The following is a 15,382-nucleotide window of genomic DNA, read 5'->3' on the forward strand; positions in this document are numbered from 1 at the left end:
GGTCAGATCGCTGATCCCGTGCACGCTGATGGAAGCCCCTTGGAGGTTTGTCAGTGTTCGATCACCTGGTCCAGACTTACTCCCGTCTCTCTTCCCCGCTCGCTGCTCCTCTATCTGTGATGCCCCCTTACTCTCTCAAACACCCTGTGACACAGACGCACTCAGACTCTCTCCGGCTGCGACTCCCCTCCCTCCTGTGCGTCTTAGTTGATTTTGGGGAGAGTATTCAGACAACTGCTGTCGTAAATCCTGTTGATAAGAAGATGAAAACGAGGGTTTTACTGTCCGATAGCAATAAGAGAAGGGCTGCATATAGTTTAGTTATTAAATCTCTCTATATTATTTCTGCGTAAAATGTCTTTCGTGCGTAAAAACGAACCAAAATTCTAAAACTATCACGATCTGTATAAGCCCATTCATTTTCCCGTGTGCTTAATTATTAACGAAAACGCATATGCTGTGCTGCTGCAGAGTATCTCCTGGTAAAACTGTGCGCAGCAGCACTTTGTAACATTTTCTAATGCAGAAAGAGAAGAGACGATCCACGAAAGGACATCCCCTCCTCACACCCTCACTGCTCTACTCTGTATTTAAGATGGAACGAGCACTTTGCAGGTATTTCTCCTGAGAAAAAAAGGTAAATCACGACCTACCTGCGCTGTCCATCCCGCTGCTGCACGCTCTCTGTCTCTGGCAGACTGTGAACTGAGCGCTCAGATCGCTGGTGCGAGGGGAAAAAAACAGCAAAAAGTCTGGGGGCTCCGTTTCGAGGGACAACTCACGCCCATCCTTTGTGTGTAGCCACTGCAACGAGACTCCTCGGAAGTATCCCGCAATTAAGAGCACACGCGTGGATTAATGGGCATGTTTACATATTAATCAGTTCAGTGGTGTTGGCTCGGGGGCCCCGCAGGACGCCAGAGATCACTTCCCCTCAACGGCTGTCATTTATATGCGCCGGGTTTCTCATGTCTCCGCCTGATTAATGTGAAATGAAAGGGGGCTGCAGCGGGTAACCTTGCTGTTGCATGGCACATCCGGCATGCATGTATATGTTTCTAATTCCAGACTTAAACGTGCATTTTTTTGTAGGAGTCCAACGAAGATACTTGTGCGCCATCCAGTGGTGCTTTTTATTTGTGCAGACACAGCCACTTCTCAGGGGTACAGTATTAGTCTAGGCAAAGTAGCCCATAATTTTTTTTCAGCATAGATTATTTCTATGAGGTGTCCAGAACAACATACTAAAAGTCCTAAGAAATCCTAGTTGAGGAAATATGTTTAATTCTCATCAATGTGTGCATATAAGGCCCGGCAACAATACACCCCAAAAAGACTATTTTTTTCCTTTACTCCTATCAAAATGAAACTTTACACAATGAAAGTAGCCATGAAACGTAACATTTTTTGTATTACAAGTTTCTTTGAAAATGAATTTATGTATGTATTTGTAATACATATGAATGGTGTTTGCCTATGCAAATTAGGACATATTCAATAAGTGTGGAGCTCATGTGCTTGTCAAATTCATTTCAAAAGAAACTTGTAACACAAAAAATGTTACGTTTCATGGTTACCTTCATTGTGTAAAGTTTTATTTTGATTGTGAGTGAAGGAAATAAATAGTCTTTTTGGGGTGTATTGTTGCCGGGCCTTATTGGCACACATTGATGAGAATTAAACATATTTCCTCAACTAGGATTTCTTAGGACTTTTAGTATGTTGTTCTGGACACCTCATACAAATGATCTATGCTGAAAAAAATTCTTTTACAATTAGTCGGTCGTAAAACGCTACTTTGCCTGGACTATATAGCAAACAAGTGATTAAATGAAAGTTTTTGTTTTATGTGGCTGTTATAGCTTATTGAGATTATAGTAGTGTATCAGTTAATTATTCCACATGCACATGGTTTACAAACGACCCATATTGGCAAGATTAAATAAGTGAACTCTTCAGAAAAGGCTCACCTCCCAGAGAATGACCTGCACTTCAGCTCTAGCACCTTTTAGCCTTTCCTTTCAGTTCTTGACATGTCAGCAACCTTTACAGAGCCGTGTGTGGAGACCCCCCCTTCGGCGCTACACACCTCTGAAGGGTCTGAGAGTGGGTTAGACCTTTTAATGAGCTGTCATTTTCCTACTTGAAGATATGCTTACTTTCTACATTATGCATGGCACACACACACACTCGCAGGGGAAGGCCCTGTATAGATTGTCTTCAACGCCGTGCTGCTCAAATAAATAGCAGATGGAAAAATAAAGGATTTCTTTGAACATAATTCATCTGGACTGGAGGTTGAAACTAGATGGGAGGAGAGCACACAGCTGAACATCACCGTGAATAAGCATTTCGAGCATCGACGGAAATATGGTTTCATTTCATTTCTACCCATCTGCCTCTAAAAATGGGCCTCGTTGACTTTCAGTTGCAAGTAAACACACAATTTCCGACTTATCCACGGTGATCCTTCCCCTTTCCCTCAGCCCCCCCCCCCCCTGCTCATGGCTCTGTCACAGCTAACTGACAACCCATGCGGAAGAGTGACATCAGGTATCCGAGAGCCACAACTGACCCCGGGCCTTTGGAAGGACACATTGCTACAGAAAATGTCAAGTAAGGGGAGGAGGGGGCGGGGGCATGCCAGGGAAGGGGACATGGCCTACATGGCATTGCCATACCAGCGGCTGCCGTTGCCCTAGTAGGGACTTCCCTTCCGTCAGGGAAGCTGATCAGCTCGCCGCTAGACTGGCATCCCTGTAATGGTGATGCTCCCTGACAGCTAGCAGAGCCTACTGGCTTCCAGGAACGGGGAGGTCGATTATGTGTTGGGTCCTAAAGCGAACCATCTGCTGTTGCAGGGAAGAATGGACATGATTGTTTTTCTGTACAAAATCCCCCCCCCAAAAAAACATTCACATCAGCACCACATTTTGCTTAATGTGCGAGTAGTTTTCTGTGATCTTTGTATTTCTGCTCTATACCTATATTTGCCCTAAATCACCAAATGCTTCGTGAGGTCTAAAATACTGACTTTGAAATAAATATATCTCTCTCTCCATCTGTCTGTCTTTCCATCCGCCTGTGTGCACCTATAAGATCTTTATCCTCATATTTGAAATGAGGTCAGCCTCTCAAGTTCATTTGTAACCTCTCTTTTCCTCTTTTTCTCTCTCTGTCTCTCTCTCAGTGCAGCCCTAAGGGAAACCTCTGGGGGTGGGGGGGTGTTATGTCTTTCTCGTCTAACATCAGTAAGATGTGACCTCTGTCTTAACATCTGTGAGAAGACAAACAACATCGATATTGTCTCGTCCTCCCCCTGCTTGTACTGTAATAAAACCCAGAGGAGGAATTACACGGCTAACTCCTCATAGCAGACTGTATTGTGACCGCACAAGCTTAGGTGGTAACTGGTATTACGGTGTGTGTGTGTGTGTGTGTGTGTGTGTGTGTGTGTGTGTGTGTGTGTGTGTGTGTGTGTGTGTGTGTTTGTGTGTTTGTGTGTGTGTGTGTGTGTTTGAGAGAGAGAGAGAGAGCGTGGAGGGCTGTATAGCCTTAATGGTTCAGGGTCATGGTTAGAGTTTAGGTTTAGGTTGGGGTTAGGGGCTGGGGAATGCATTCCAACAATAAGTGATTAATAGAAGTACACACATTGACACCTGTGTGTGTGTGTGTGTGTGTGTGTGTGTGTGTGTGTGTGTGTGTGTGTGTGTGTGTTTGTGTGTGTGTGTGTGCATCTTTGCATTGTGGCGACAGGCTAAACCATTTTTGGACAAAAACAGGTTTTGTGAAGGTAAGCTGTCAAATTTTAGGAGTAAGATTTAAATGAGGTTTAGCTTTGGGCCTGTTTGTTGATGGTTTTCTTCGCCTACAAAATATTTATCATTTGTTTTTTACTTGCCAATTGTTGCAGATATATAAAGACAATATGTAAATTGTTTTTTGTCATGTTTCTATTTCTTCATCAGAATTTATTGCACAGCAAACACCTATTACATTTTTTATTTATTTGGCATTTATTTCTCCACCAGTCAGAAACCCCTGTATTTATTAGTTTAAAAAAACTATATATATTAAAAAAATGTCAGATAAACAAGTGAGATCTGTGAGAATAATTTTTATGATGATGACAAATTTCAAAGCTTGTGCTTGGCGCCTACACATTCATAAGAAACTGAATAAAGCCATGTGTCTTCAAATGAAAGACAAGTCCTTTGATTTCTTTCTTTCTATATACGTGTGTTCTTTTTATATCCTGCCTTCTGTTTCTTAGCCCTATATATTTTCTAAAAGCCTTTTCCAGTTATGAATGATTTGAAAATCCGTGTTGTTGAACAGTTCAGAGGAAATAAACACGTCTTGCTTCAGAGAGTCGACGCACACCAGAAACTGAAAGTCAGCATGTTTCATCGTCTGCTGCTTTGATTTTGACAATTTAGTTTTTTACAGAAAGTGCAGTACTCCATCACTGGTGTGGCCCTTTAATTCAAAAGCTTTCAAATCACAGCTCAACCCTGTTGAAATCTGTCCAGGTTATTAAAAGACAGTGAACAAACAGAGATTACTTTCTTTCCCAGTTCATCATGCCAAAATCAAAAAGCCTACAACAGAAGACCTGTAATAGATCATAATCCATATATGATGCATTATTAGAAAGGCAAAGGAAGATGTGCTTGTTAAACAGGGCCGAAACTACATAAGTTAAAAATATTAAAATACATTTATCTGTTATTAATCATTTTTGAATCATCATAACTTGGACATCCTTGTGGGGTGAAGTCGGTTTGAATAGGAAGAAGAAAATGCAGTAGACGTTATAGTTTATGGTGTCCCCACAGTGGACAAAATGTGTTGGTTTGTGTCTTTAAAAGACATGATTCAAACCATAAAAACAAATTTGATTCAAATCAAATAAAGACAATAATAATAAGTACAATAACAATAATAATACAACTTTATTTATATTTTAATTATCCAAGCAAGGTAGAAATTTGTAATTACGAATTACAACAAAATACTATAAAACAAATAGATTGGATCGACAGACAGCATAAATGCTAAAAGCCTGTGAAACACCTTTTTCCGGTCTTGTTTTGAAAGTGCCACCTCTTACCGGAAAACAAGTCTCTGCTCGTGTCAGACACTTGATGTGGTATCACCATGGCGACAGGACGCGGGCCGTTTAATACATCAGGGTATGATTATTTACCGTAAAAGCAGCGTTTGGGTTTATCTAACGTACGTCGTCGCGTTCGTAGCGTAAGTTAAATGAAGGAGCTATTTAATTAGTTTGATATATTGAAGTTAAGATATTGGATTCACAACAAAGGTAGAAGATGGGTTAATGCGGAGGAGGAGGGGGGGCACCAGGAAGTGAAGTACAACCCAACTAGACTGGGTTCTCAGTGGCTTCTTGTTGAGTTAATTTTGACAGAAACATCTTTTGGACATAATATAAAAAAGACTTCATTCGTATCAAAGTAAAAAAAAACATCCTTTGAAAAATAGGTTAAAAAAAATCCTTTGAAACATAAAAGTAAAAACACCCTCGGAACGAAGAACTGTGGACGAAGAAAAGTGGGAAAAGTTGGATCCTGTGGATTTCATGATGTGGATGTGCACATTACACGTTATTATTACACCTTTTCATTACACGTTATAAAAGGCAAGCTTTCACCGACACGACAAACGATGGACAAGGACACCCACGCAAAGCGCAACCAAGCCCGAGCAGGAGCGCCCCTCACCAGACGGAAACACACCGCGGGGAGCGCGAAGCGACGTGGTAGGTTTGTTGGACAAATGGACACATTGACTGTGAAGCTGTATTGGAAAACTGCAGGGTTGGAGATGACGGTCCTGTTTGTCGGATATGCGCTGATGGTCTGAGCTGCTGCTGCGGTGACAGGTCTACTGGTTCTAGATCTACAGTGTGATCTACTGTGTGATCCCGCTGTGCAGAAATACGTTGAATGACAGATTGTTTACAACCACTCTTGCACTTGATTTCCGGTCGTGATATTGATTCATTTATAGCGGTGAACTTGTGATTGTTGCCAGAAACATTTTGGAGTTGGACAAGTGTGTTAAAAGGGAAACCCAGAAAATGTCTGACGTCACTAACTATAAAACAAGGCCACATGTCCATGCCATCAGAAAAAAGAGACTTCAAACTCACTGACAATGGTCTTGCCAACCACAAGAAAATCTATATTCTGGTAAAGAATTACTGACGTACTATTTCACCAAGTGCTATCAGGAAGCAAGAAATGAGCATTAATCTTTCTTAAACTGTCCCATACCCCAGGATGAAGTTGGAACACAGAAGCAGTGGTTTCACACAGAAATAACAACAGTGATTATACAGAAAGGTTGGACAGGTGTCTTACTGATGCTGGTCAACCTCATATTAAGAGTTCTGAACATGTTGATGTCTTAAGTGTGACAGACTCAGAGGAAGTTGGTCCTGGGGATATTTTCTTTCCAATGTCTCCAGCCATGTAAAAGCTTTATCTCAATTATCACGTCGTTCTTTAACATCCTCTGCACGTATCAAGGCTGGAGCTGAGAAGGCAGCTCTTATGGAACACATTGCAGCGTTGAAGAAATTACATTTAATAGAGGCACAAGTGGAACAACTGAGAAAGGAAAAGGAAAGATTGGCCTTGAAAACAGAGATGGCAGCTGCTAATGCTGAACTCCATGTATTGGAAGCCAATTCACCAAGTCCTGGCTCTAGAGTGTCAGATGGAAACAGAAAGGTTTTTTTTTACCAGAGCACAAGGAGAAGAGCACATGTATGTCTTTGTTTTTGAAATGGAAAATAAATCAACCCAACCGTGAATTCAGCGTGGGCAATGGACCTTTTTAATTGCCTGAGTTCAACCCAACTAGACTGGTGCCTCCGTGGCTTTGTGTTAAGTTTATTTTGACAGAAACATCTGTTGGACAAAGAGACACAACATTAACATTCTACTCTGTGGTACTAACGTCTAAAAACTAACGTCAGACTAACGTTTCAGTGCCGTTGAATGCACGTAAAGATGAAAACAAAGTGACGACAGCAAGGACTAAGAAAGGAGCTGACGACCACTTTCAGAGGTAATTGGATCTATTTTTATTATTTATTAAATCCTCTGCATGTTCGAATTGATCTGATTCTCGTAACCCAACAAAGCTGCTCGTTTCCATCTCTTTGTCTGCTGTGAAACTGTGAAGTGTATTTAAGTTGTTCTATTTCCTAATGAAAAATAAACATCCACTACTTCAAGTGCTTCGGCACACAACACCAGATAGATTTTACAATTTAATAATAACGATCACCAACAGTCCCATTACGAAGCAGCATTTAAATTCAATAGATTTTTATTTTGATCCGCATTAAATTATACGCACACGTCCTATTTCTGTCCTGTTTTCTTTTTGTCCCTGCTGACACATGTAAAGCGTCCTTAGGTCACTGGCAAGGTTCTATATAAATTCAAGTTATTGTTATTATTATAAATCCCAGTCCCCTAAATACGGCTGTTTTTTCATCATGATCAAGACAAAATATTAGAGAAAAAAAAGACTTATTTCACAATGAAAGTGGGAAAAATGTGGGCCCTGATCTGGATCCACACTAAAGGTATTGAGTTATTTTCTCATCCTTCCACCAACTGACATATTTATCCATCTAGTAGTGTTTGTCTGATCCTGCTAACTAACAGACAGAACCCTGTAGCCTGTATAAACTTTTCTAATATCCCAAATCTCCAGTTATTATCTTATTCATCTAAGATAAAGCATTGCTGACTTTAATTAAGAGCAGGTAAATATGGCAAAAACTGCTATGAAGATTTGGTTCAAGTTTTAGGACTCCTGAGTGAAGGTTGTGTTTTTAAAGTGCTCTTCATTAGCAGAGGGATACAATCAAACAAACAACAAAAACATTTTAGAAATCTGAGGAACAACCTGTACACCATATATACATATATTTGTTTTACTTTTGTTCTATTGCTATTGATGAAAGTAATTTTGTGATAACGATTGTTATTGTGTTATTGCCCAGCCCGACTTGTCGTGTTCCCACAGATGAGTGCTTCTTACTCTGATTGCTTGTGGACATTTTAGTTCTCACTCATGATTTAATTCATCACTTGGTTTACAATTATCATATATATATATATATATATATATATATATATATATATATATATTGCTTTAAATGAGAACATCTACATGGGTCATTTCCTTTGTGTTGGCAGGAGTGCATGATTTGACTAATAAGTAGCCTCTCATAAGCACATTGCTCTCACACACATGGTGCGTCTGAACAAATGTCCGCTGAGCAACAGGTGTCTTGAGAACACTGCTGTCACGTCCTTGTACTGATCTCTAATTACCCTCTTTTTTTTTTCTCGCAGACTGCCACTTGAGATCCTGATTAAGATTCTGTCGTACCTGGACGCCGCTGCTCTTTTCACAATCAGCCACGTCAATAACCTCTTCTGCCAGCTTGCCAACGATAAGTGAGTATCCGCCAAATCTTGTTCTTGTAGTCAGGGAATATCTGAACACGTGAACAGCACAATTATTTATTCATTAAAGATTCATGCCTTGATAATCTTTCTTAATTTGTGGTTGATTGTTGCTCACAAAATAGTGAGAAAATGTCACTATCAGAACACAAATCCGTTCTAAATATCAGAAGTTAATTTGCTATAATTGAAGACAAAGCAAATAATCACATTTGATTATTGGTAATGTTTGCTGAACGATTCACTGATGATCAAATAAGTTTTCTCTCATCCACAAATCTGTTCATCAACAAACTTGCACTTATTGCAATTGGCTTTGGATAAAAGCGTCAGCTAAATGAAATGTAATGTAATGTATATCTCTTAAAGTCTATTTTCTGAGTCTGAATGTTTCAACTTGTTAGGCGACATTGTGTAAACCGCCTTGTGTTATTCTCTCTCAACTCTCTGCCTTCCAATGCCCCTAATGCAGTGCCCTGTGGAGTATGATATACATATTAGAGGTTAAAGAGTGGAAATCTACGTGCATTCCTGAGCTGCTGGAGAGGAGACTGCAGGATCGTCCCTCCGGCTATTGGAAGCGTCTGTTCTTTCAGGCGATCGTCCAACGCGACACAAACAAGTTGAAGAAAGACCTCAGATTCATCGACCGCTACACCGGGCTGCCCTCTCGAACGGAGCGGCTTCTCAGGTAAGGGACGGAACGATGGAAATCCCACTTCGGAGAACCACTTTAGATGAAGCGCCTGGGGTGTATGATTTGCTTAATGTACCAGACACTTGATTTCACCCGCCAGACACTTGAGTAATCTGACAAGTGCTGCTTGTCGCTTATACCATGTGTTTGAACATTGTATAGCTACTGAGGTGAGAGAAGGGTCTCATTATTTCAGTGGGAGTCCTCGTGGAGGAGTCTTACACACAGCTTGCTGCTTCAGTTAAATGAAAGCGTCTTGATCATCGTGTGTGTGTAACATATACTTGCTCTTTGTTTCTGTCGTCTTCCTGTTGTACAAGCCGCTTTGTGAGGTATCATGGGAACCCTTCCCCACACTGTTTGTGGTTTGCAAACAGCAAAACTTTGGAGATCCCTCCCTGTCAAGGCAGTTTCGGGGGCAGAGGCGAGGAGGATAGAGGAATCCGCTGGCAATCACAACAGAGCGTGGTTTGTTTTTCATATTGCACTTAATAACACTTTCTTATTAAAGGTGAGAGTGGAGGTCTGTGTCTAAATGCGATGCTTGCTCAGGGGGATGCAGGCGCGCAGGGGAACGCTCCCTCACCGCCTCCGCCGTAGAAACCGATGCCGGGTTTTTATAACCTCTGATTAGAGGCTGTGCTGCACTCAATTTTGAGTTCTGTGGCAGTCACTGTGGTACAGAGGAGAAGGGGAAATAATTGTGTTCCTTGCAGAGGCTGTCTGAATTGTTGAAATAAATTACTTAGACCCCAACCCCTCTTCCACAGCACACACATGCACCACTTCCTCCTTCCTCCCACCAACTCAGACAATTCCCTGTGGGGGGTTTGTCTGTTAGAAACACTGAGGAGCATGCAATTTACCTTGGTAATAATCATTTCACAAGACATCACACATACAGACAATGCAGAGTGAAATCCCCCCGGTCATCCAGGGCCTCCTGGGCTGCTCCAGTTCTAAGCTTTGTTCCTCCACTTAATTGATATTGGATGGTGTCTCGGCAAGACACTGGCTGCACCACAGTGGGGGCAGCCCTGAATCACAGTTTAGACAGAATTGGATCAAGAGCTTTATCACAGCAGCCGCAGTTTCATTCCATTCGTCGCATATCATTTCATTAGCGAGAACAGTTTAACTGCGCCCATACTACTCCCTGCATCCGTCAAAAGGAATGTAGCAGCCATTAAAGTCGTAGTTTGCAAGATTTAAAGAGCAAGGAGCAGCTTTACCCGATGCTGAACCAATTACTGGCATTGTATTAACTTCAAATAAATGTATTGATGAAGAACTCGCTGGCGTCTTTCCCTGCAGCTATTCAGGAATATTTAGTGAGCTATTTTCACTTTACAAAGTAAAGGGCCAATTAATTTTAGCTTTGTTTGTGTTCTAACCAGCAGCGGAAAGACCTCGGCCGAACCAAGACTCAACCAGGGAACTTTCTAGCGGTGTGGCATCATTGCTAATTTGTCATATCTTATTCCAGAAACCTGCACGTCACCTGGGAACTGACGGTTTCTGATGAGTCAGGGAACGAGGTCACACTGGAGCTCATCAAGTCCGAGTTCTGCAGGACGTCTGTGTGTCTGAGCTGGATCGGAGGAGGCCGCCTGCCCAGCTACCAGCACATTTCCACCCTTCAGCTCCACGGTGTCAGTAGGATGCCCAACAGCTGCTCCCACGTAAAGAAGTAAGAGAGGAGGTGTCCATCTCCACTGTCTCTGTTTCTCTCAATCTGTCTGTTTCGATTGTCTCTCATCGTTTTTTTGTGCTTGCTCTGTCAGTCCTGGCGGGAGGTCCCTCATGTCCAAGGTTGACATGAAGGCTCTAACTCAAAGCGCGCAGGTGATCGGTCGGGACAAACTGGTTGAAGTGAAGCTGCTGCAGCCTGGAATCATCATCGGTACCTGGAAGGTAAATAGTTTAGAGGCATTCGTCTATAATTGAATGATTATACGCTGGCTTATCCTAAAGTAGCTGGAAAATAAATATTGATCAATTTTTAAGCCTTCACGCAGACTGTGGCCAGAGGCATTTTTGTACGTGTTTTCGGTCTTAACTCAGAGATACCTGAAGGGAATTTCTTCAAATTTTGAGCAGTTGTAACTTTGACTCAAAGATTTGATTTCAGTAATCAACAACTCCAGTTAAATCTAAAAAATGTGACGAACTGAAGAGGTATTTAAGCGATGGCTCTCTCCACAGGACCGGCGCTCCGTCGCCTTCATCATGTTCACCCTTCACTTCCACCGGCTCGTGGAGAGAAGCATCCAGGGCTCTTCGTATTGGTAAGCTGCACAGGAACAGGCACTTCTCATTCACATGCTGACGCCGGGTCCGGTGTATCACCAGCACTTGGTAAGGGCTCAAATTTATAGAACTTGATAACCGACAGGATCCATTTGATGCTCCTGGTGTGAGCCATCTGTAGAGCACTGCAGGGTGAGAGCTGAAGCATCAGAATCAGTGCCGGCTGAATTTCAACGGCACAGAAGGATAATGTAACTGTGACCACATATTAATGTGAAGACGTTGATTCTAGTCAGATGTCAGGACGAGTCACAGCAGGGGTACATATAGTCTTTTTTGGACACAGTGAAGTAGTTGTAAAATTGGTAAGGCCACAAGTCAACATTATTTTAAACTTCCATGAGCCAATGGGCCAAACCACACAGGGGTCACATTTTATTTCCCCCTGCAAATGAAAACAAAGTTAGTTGGTATTTCACACTCATCTGAGAGCAGAGACTGCATTGTTCCTTTAAACCTCCACGCCCATGTGAGTCTCGCACTTCAATGTGTGGCTATGGCTCCCTCTTCTGGTTTCTTTTGGGAACACAATGCAGTTACACATTATGATCACGGCCCACAAAGGAAATAAACACTCTGTAATAAACATCCTGATTAAAGCACATTTTGTTCTGTATGTTCTCTTCACACCACAGTTTGAGTATAATTTACATTTTGTGATTTTTTTTTCCCTCCTGCAGCCCCCATATGGCGCCAGCGGTCAGACCCGCTTTTGATGACATAGACCCAGAGTATGGTCTCCATGGTTACCAACTACACATTGTTCTCCACAACACCATCCGCAAGCTCATGGGTGATAGCTTCTACCAGCTCTCCTGCCGTAGAAGTAATCCATTTATACATATATATGCATGTACTAAGTCACATTGTGAGATAATGCCGAGACAATATAAGGTATCTGGTGTACTGTGGATATTTAAAATCTGCAGTATCTCTGAACTGGATGTGTGAGTGATGTGAAGTCACAGAGTTTAGACCCAGTGTCATGGTTATGTCCACGTGTTAAAGAGACAGACATGGACCTTTTGAAACTTTGGATTCTTATTTTGACATCAATATTTGCAAACCTTTGTGTTGGACTGCTGGTATTTTAATAATCAGTTTGGACTTATCTGCTTATTTGGACACTGGTTTAATTTGTATATTTGGATTTATATTTTTGATTGCACTTGGAGTTCATTATTTCCTTTTTTACTTTGACATGTATTTCCTGTGTCTACCTCTCACCCAACTTCCTGTGTCTCTTTCTGGTTTCCTTCATGATTGTCTGCACCTGCTCTGTGTCACAAGTAGAGTTCAATTATTCCTGCTTCCTTTTGTGTATGTAGCCCCTGTGCTCCCCTCTCTCCTCCATACATTTTTGATTTTACATCCCTGGATTTTCCCTGTGAGTTAAACTCAGTGGTTTGTTTTCCTTTTGCTTTCTGCAGTTTTTTTTACTTTGATCCAATTGTTTTTTTTTTAACTTTGTGATTCGTTGATTGCTCAGAGGATAATTCAAGGACCTCTATGATAAAAAAAAAATCTGGGATATTAATGGGACTGATATTAATTCCTCTGCATAATCTGGTGCAGATCCAAATATAAATCTGGATCAAGTGGCATTCTAGTTGCAACTTTTTTCTTTTCAACTATATATAAACCAATATAAACTGTACACTAATATATAGACTGATTGTGTGTCGTTTTCTTTTTCCAGGTCAGATCAGGGACGGACTGATCCAGCTCACCGCCATCAGCGGGACAGGCTCTCACATTCCTCTGTCAGGCAGACTCTCCTTGCCCTGGAGGTGTGATGCCCTGCAGGGCTCAGCAGAGGTACTACAGCCCCCCCCCCCCCCCCCCCCCCACCCCCCCCCACTGTGTTACTAACCAAAAAAAGACTACTTTAGATTTACAAGCCATAGTGGCACCAGGATCACTCCATTGGATCTCTCAGATAAGAAGAAAGAAGTTGTAATATCTCATTTTATTATGTTTATTATTAATTATTGGCAGTTTTGACTTTGTATGATACATTTGTTCCTGACCTGGATTGAGACTTTCAAGAAGTTGACATAATTTACTGCACATGGTAATGAAACCTCAGCGAAACCACACCAGTTCACAAACTGTAGAAAACAGATCTTAAAGCATTTTTTTATTTTCCTCTTCCTGGCAGAACTGCTGCATCATGAGTCTGACTCTACTGGATGAATTCAGGAACCCGTTCTGGTGTGTCAGCTCTCCTGTTTCCGTGGAGCTGGAAAAGACGTTGAGTGGCTCCTTCGACTACGGTGGCGAGCGCTTCCCGATCCATTATGTGGACGCGGACGGTCAGGTGAAGATGATGCTCGCCTGGGTCAAGGAGCACAAGCAGTTTGTCATTGTCAGTTTAATAGTTTATGTGAGTGTTTCTAAAGTCAACAAGCATTTCAGTAGAGATTACTGAACACGAGGGGTTTTCAGTCATTACATCTGGATCCACTGTTGGATTTCCCTTGTCTTTGTTTTCTGTATCTCTCTCTCTCCTGTCAAAAAATCTTTACAGACAAACGTTAAATCTATATATGATTTATCTATGGCATAACATAAATTTATTTGTAGGAACAATAGATGCTTTTAGTGGCGGATAAATTAGCTGATACCGTCAATGCTGCAATTTATTCAAGGACTTATAGCAGCATTCTTAAGTGTTTCTTTAAATGTATTTTTAAATTGAGTCATAAAGTGATTTGAACAGCATTCAAATTAAACTTAACTTCATATTTCTGTACAAATGTTTAGTTCATCTCTCACATTCCTCTGGTTAATGATGTATTCAATAAAAAAAAGTTCAGCGTTTAAACTATAGAGCCATTTTGTTGTTGTCGATAGTCAGTCATGTTTATCGGGGCGATAACTACGTCAGCCCTCTCTACCTCCAGCAGAATGCAAACTGAATATGTAATCAATGATCCAATCAATATTTAAACAGAAATCCGAGCTGTGAAAGCAATCCAGAGCGTGTAGCCAAGCCTTGTACTGTATAACGACTCCACTGTGACATTTAGCGACTCTAGATTAATTTTTACACGTAGTGTAGAGAGGTGTTTTATCACGACTGAAGCAAAAATGATCACATGCTTTAAATGTATGAATACAGCGAAAGATTAGTTTGTTTTTAAAGTGATTCACACAAATTAAGTTTTGTTTCCTCCTGTCCTTGCATTTATGCCATTGCATCAACATTAACTTAATTGCTTTGTGACACATTATACAATCACTTTTAGATGAAAATTGAGTTTAATGTCCACACCCCGGGCGAGTCTGGCCGCAGCGATAGAATTAGTGTGGGAGCGATTGCTGGAAACAGTTGCCAGGCTGCTGATGGGCCAGCACTGCTGATGGCAATAAAATAAGGCAGGGCCTCTAGATAATAGGATTTCAGAGGCTTCCCTTCCTTCTCTCAGTGAGGGTCACCTCACCTTGAAAAGATGCTTATTTTTCCAAACACATCCCCAACTGCATTGGCACTGGATCCAAAATCATTGGGGGAAGTGAGCCAGAGGGAAAAAGTGGGGCAACAGTATGTGTGATGAATTGAATTGAGACAAAAAAAAAACGCGATGGGGAGAGACACCGTCTGAATCACAAGGACTCCAAGAGCTGTCGTGTTTTCAACAAGTCTGAGGCCCGATGATGGAAAATCCACACAGATGTCTGAATTTCTATTTAAGAATGAACTTGTTGAACCTCAGTTGTTTACGCACAAGTTTATTACAACATATCTGTCGACAGAGAAGATTCCTGGGACGATGTACACGAACAGTCAAACCAAGTCCAAGATAAACATTCTCTGTATTAAACCGAATGGGACAGAGCAGGAAACAAGTCT

The 15,382-nt window shown here is 41.5% G+C and overlaps 1 protein-coding gene across 1 annotated transcript; it reads left to right on the forward strand.

Moving 5' to 3' along the window:
• The first annotated feature begins 5,691 nt into the window (after positions 1-5,691).
• Positions 5,692-13,957, forward strand: fbxo15 (F-box protein 15). Its single transcript, XM_061094306.1, has 10 exons — positions 5,692-5,785; positions 7,023-7,101; positions 8,406-8,510; positions 8,992-9,210; positions 10,703-10,906; positions 11,001-11,130; positions 11,422-11,504; positions 12,207-12,352; positions 13,226-13,344; positions 13,688-13,957. The coding sequence occupies exons 1-10, from the start codon at positions 5,692-5,694 to the stop codon at positions 13,955-13,957; spliced, it is 1,449 nt and encodes a 482-aa protein (XP_060950289.1).
• The last annotated feature ends 1,425 nt before the right edge of the window (positions 13,958-15,382 follow it).

The sequence above is a fragment of the Limanda limanda genome, chromosome 20, assembly GCF_963576545.1.
Source record: "Limanda limanda chromosome 20, fLimLim1.1, whole genome shotgun sequence".
Lineage (NCBI taxonomy): Eukaryota > Metazoa > Chordata > Actinopteri > Pleuronectiformes > Pleuronectidae > Limanda > Limanda limanda.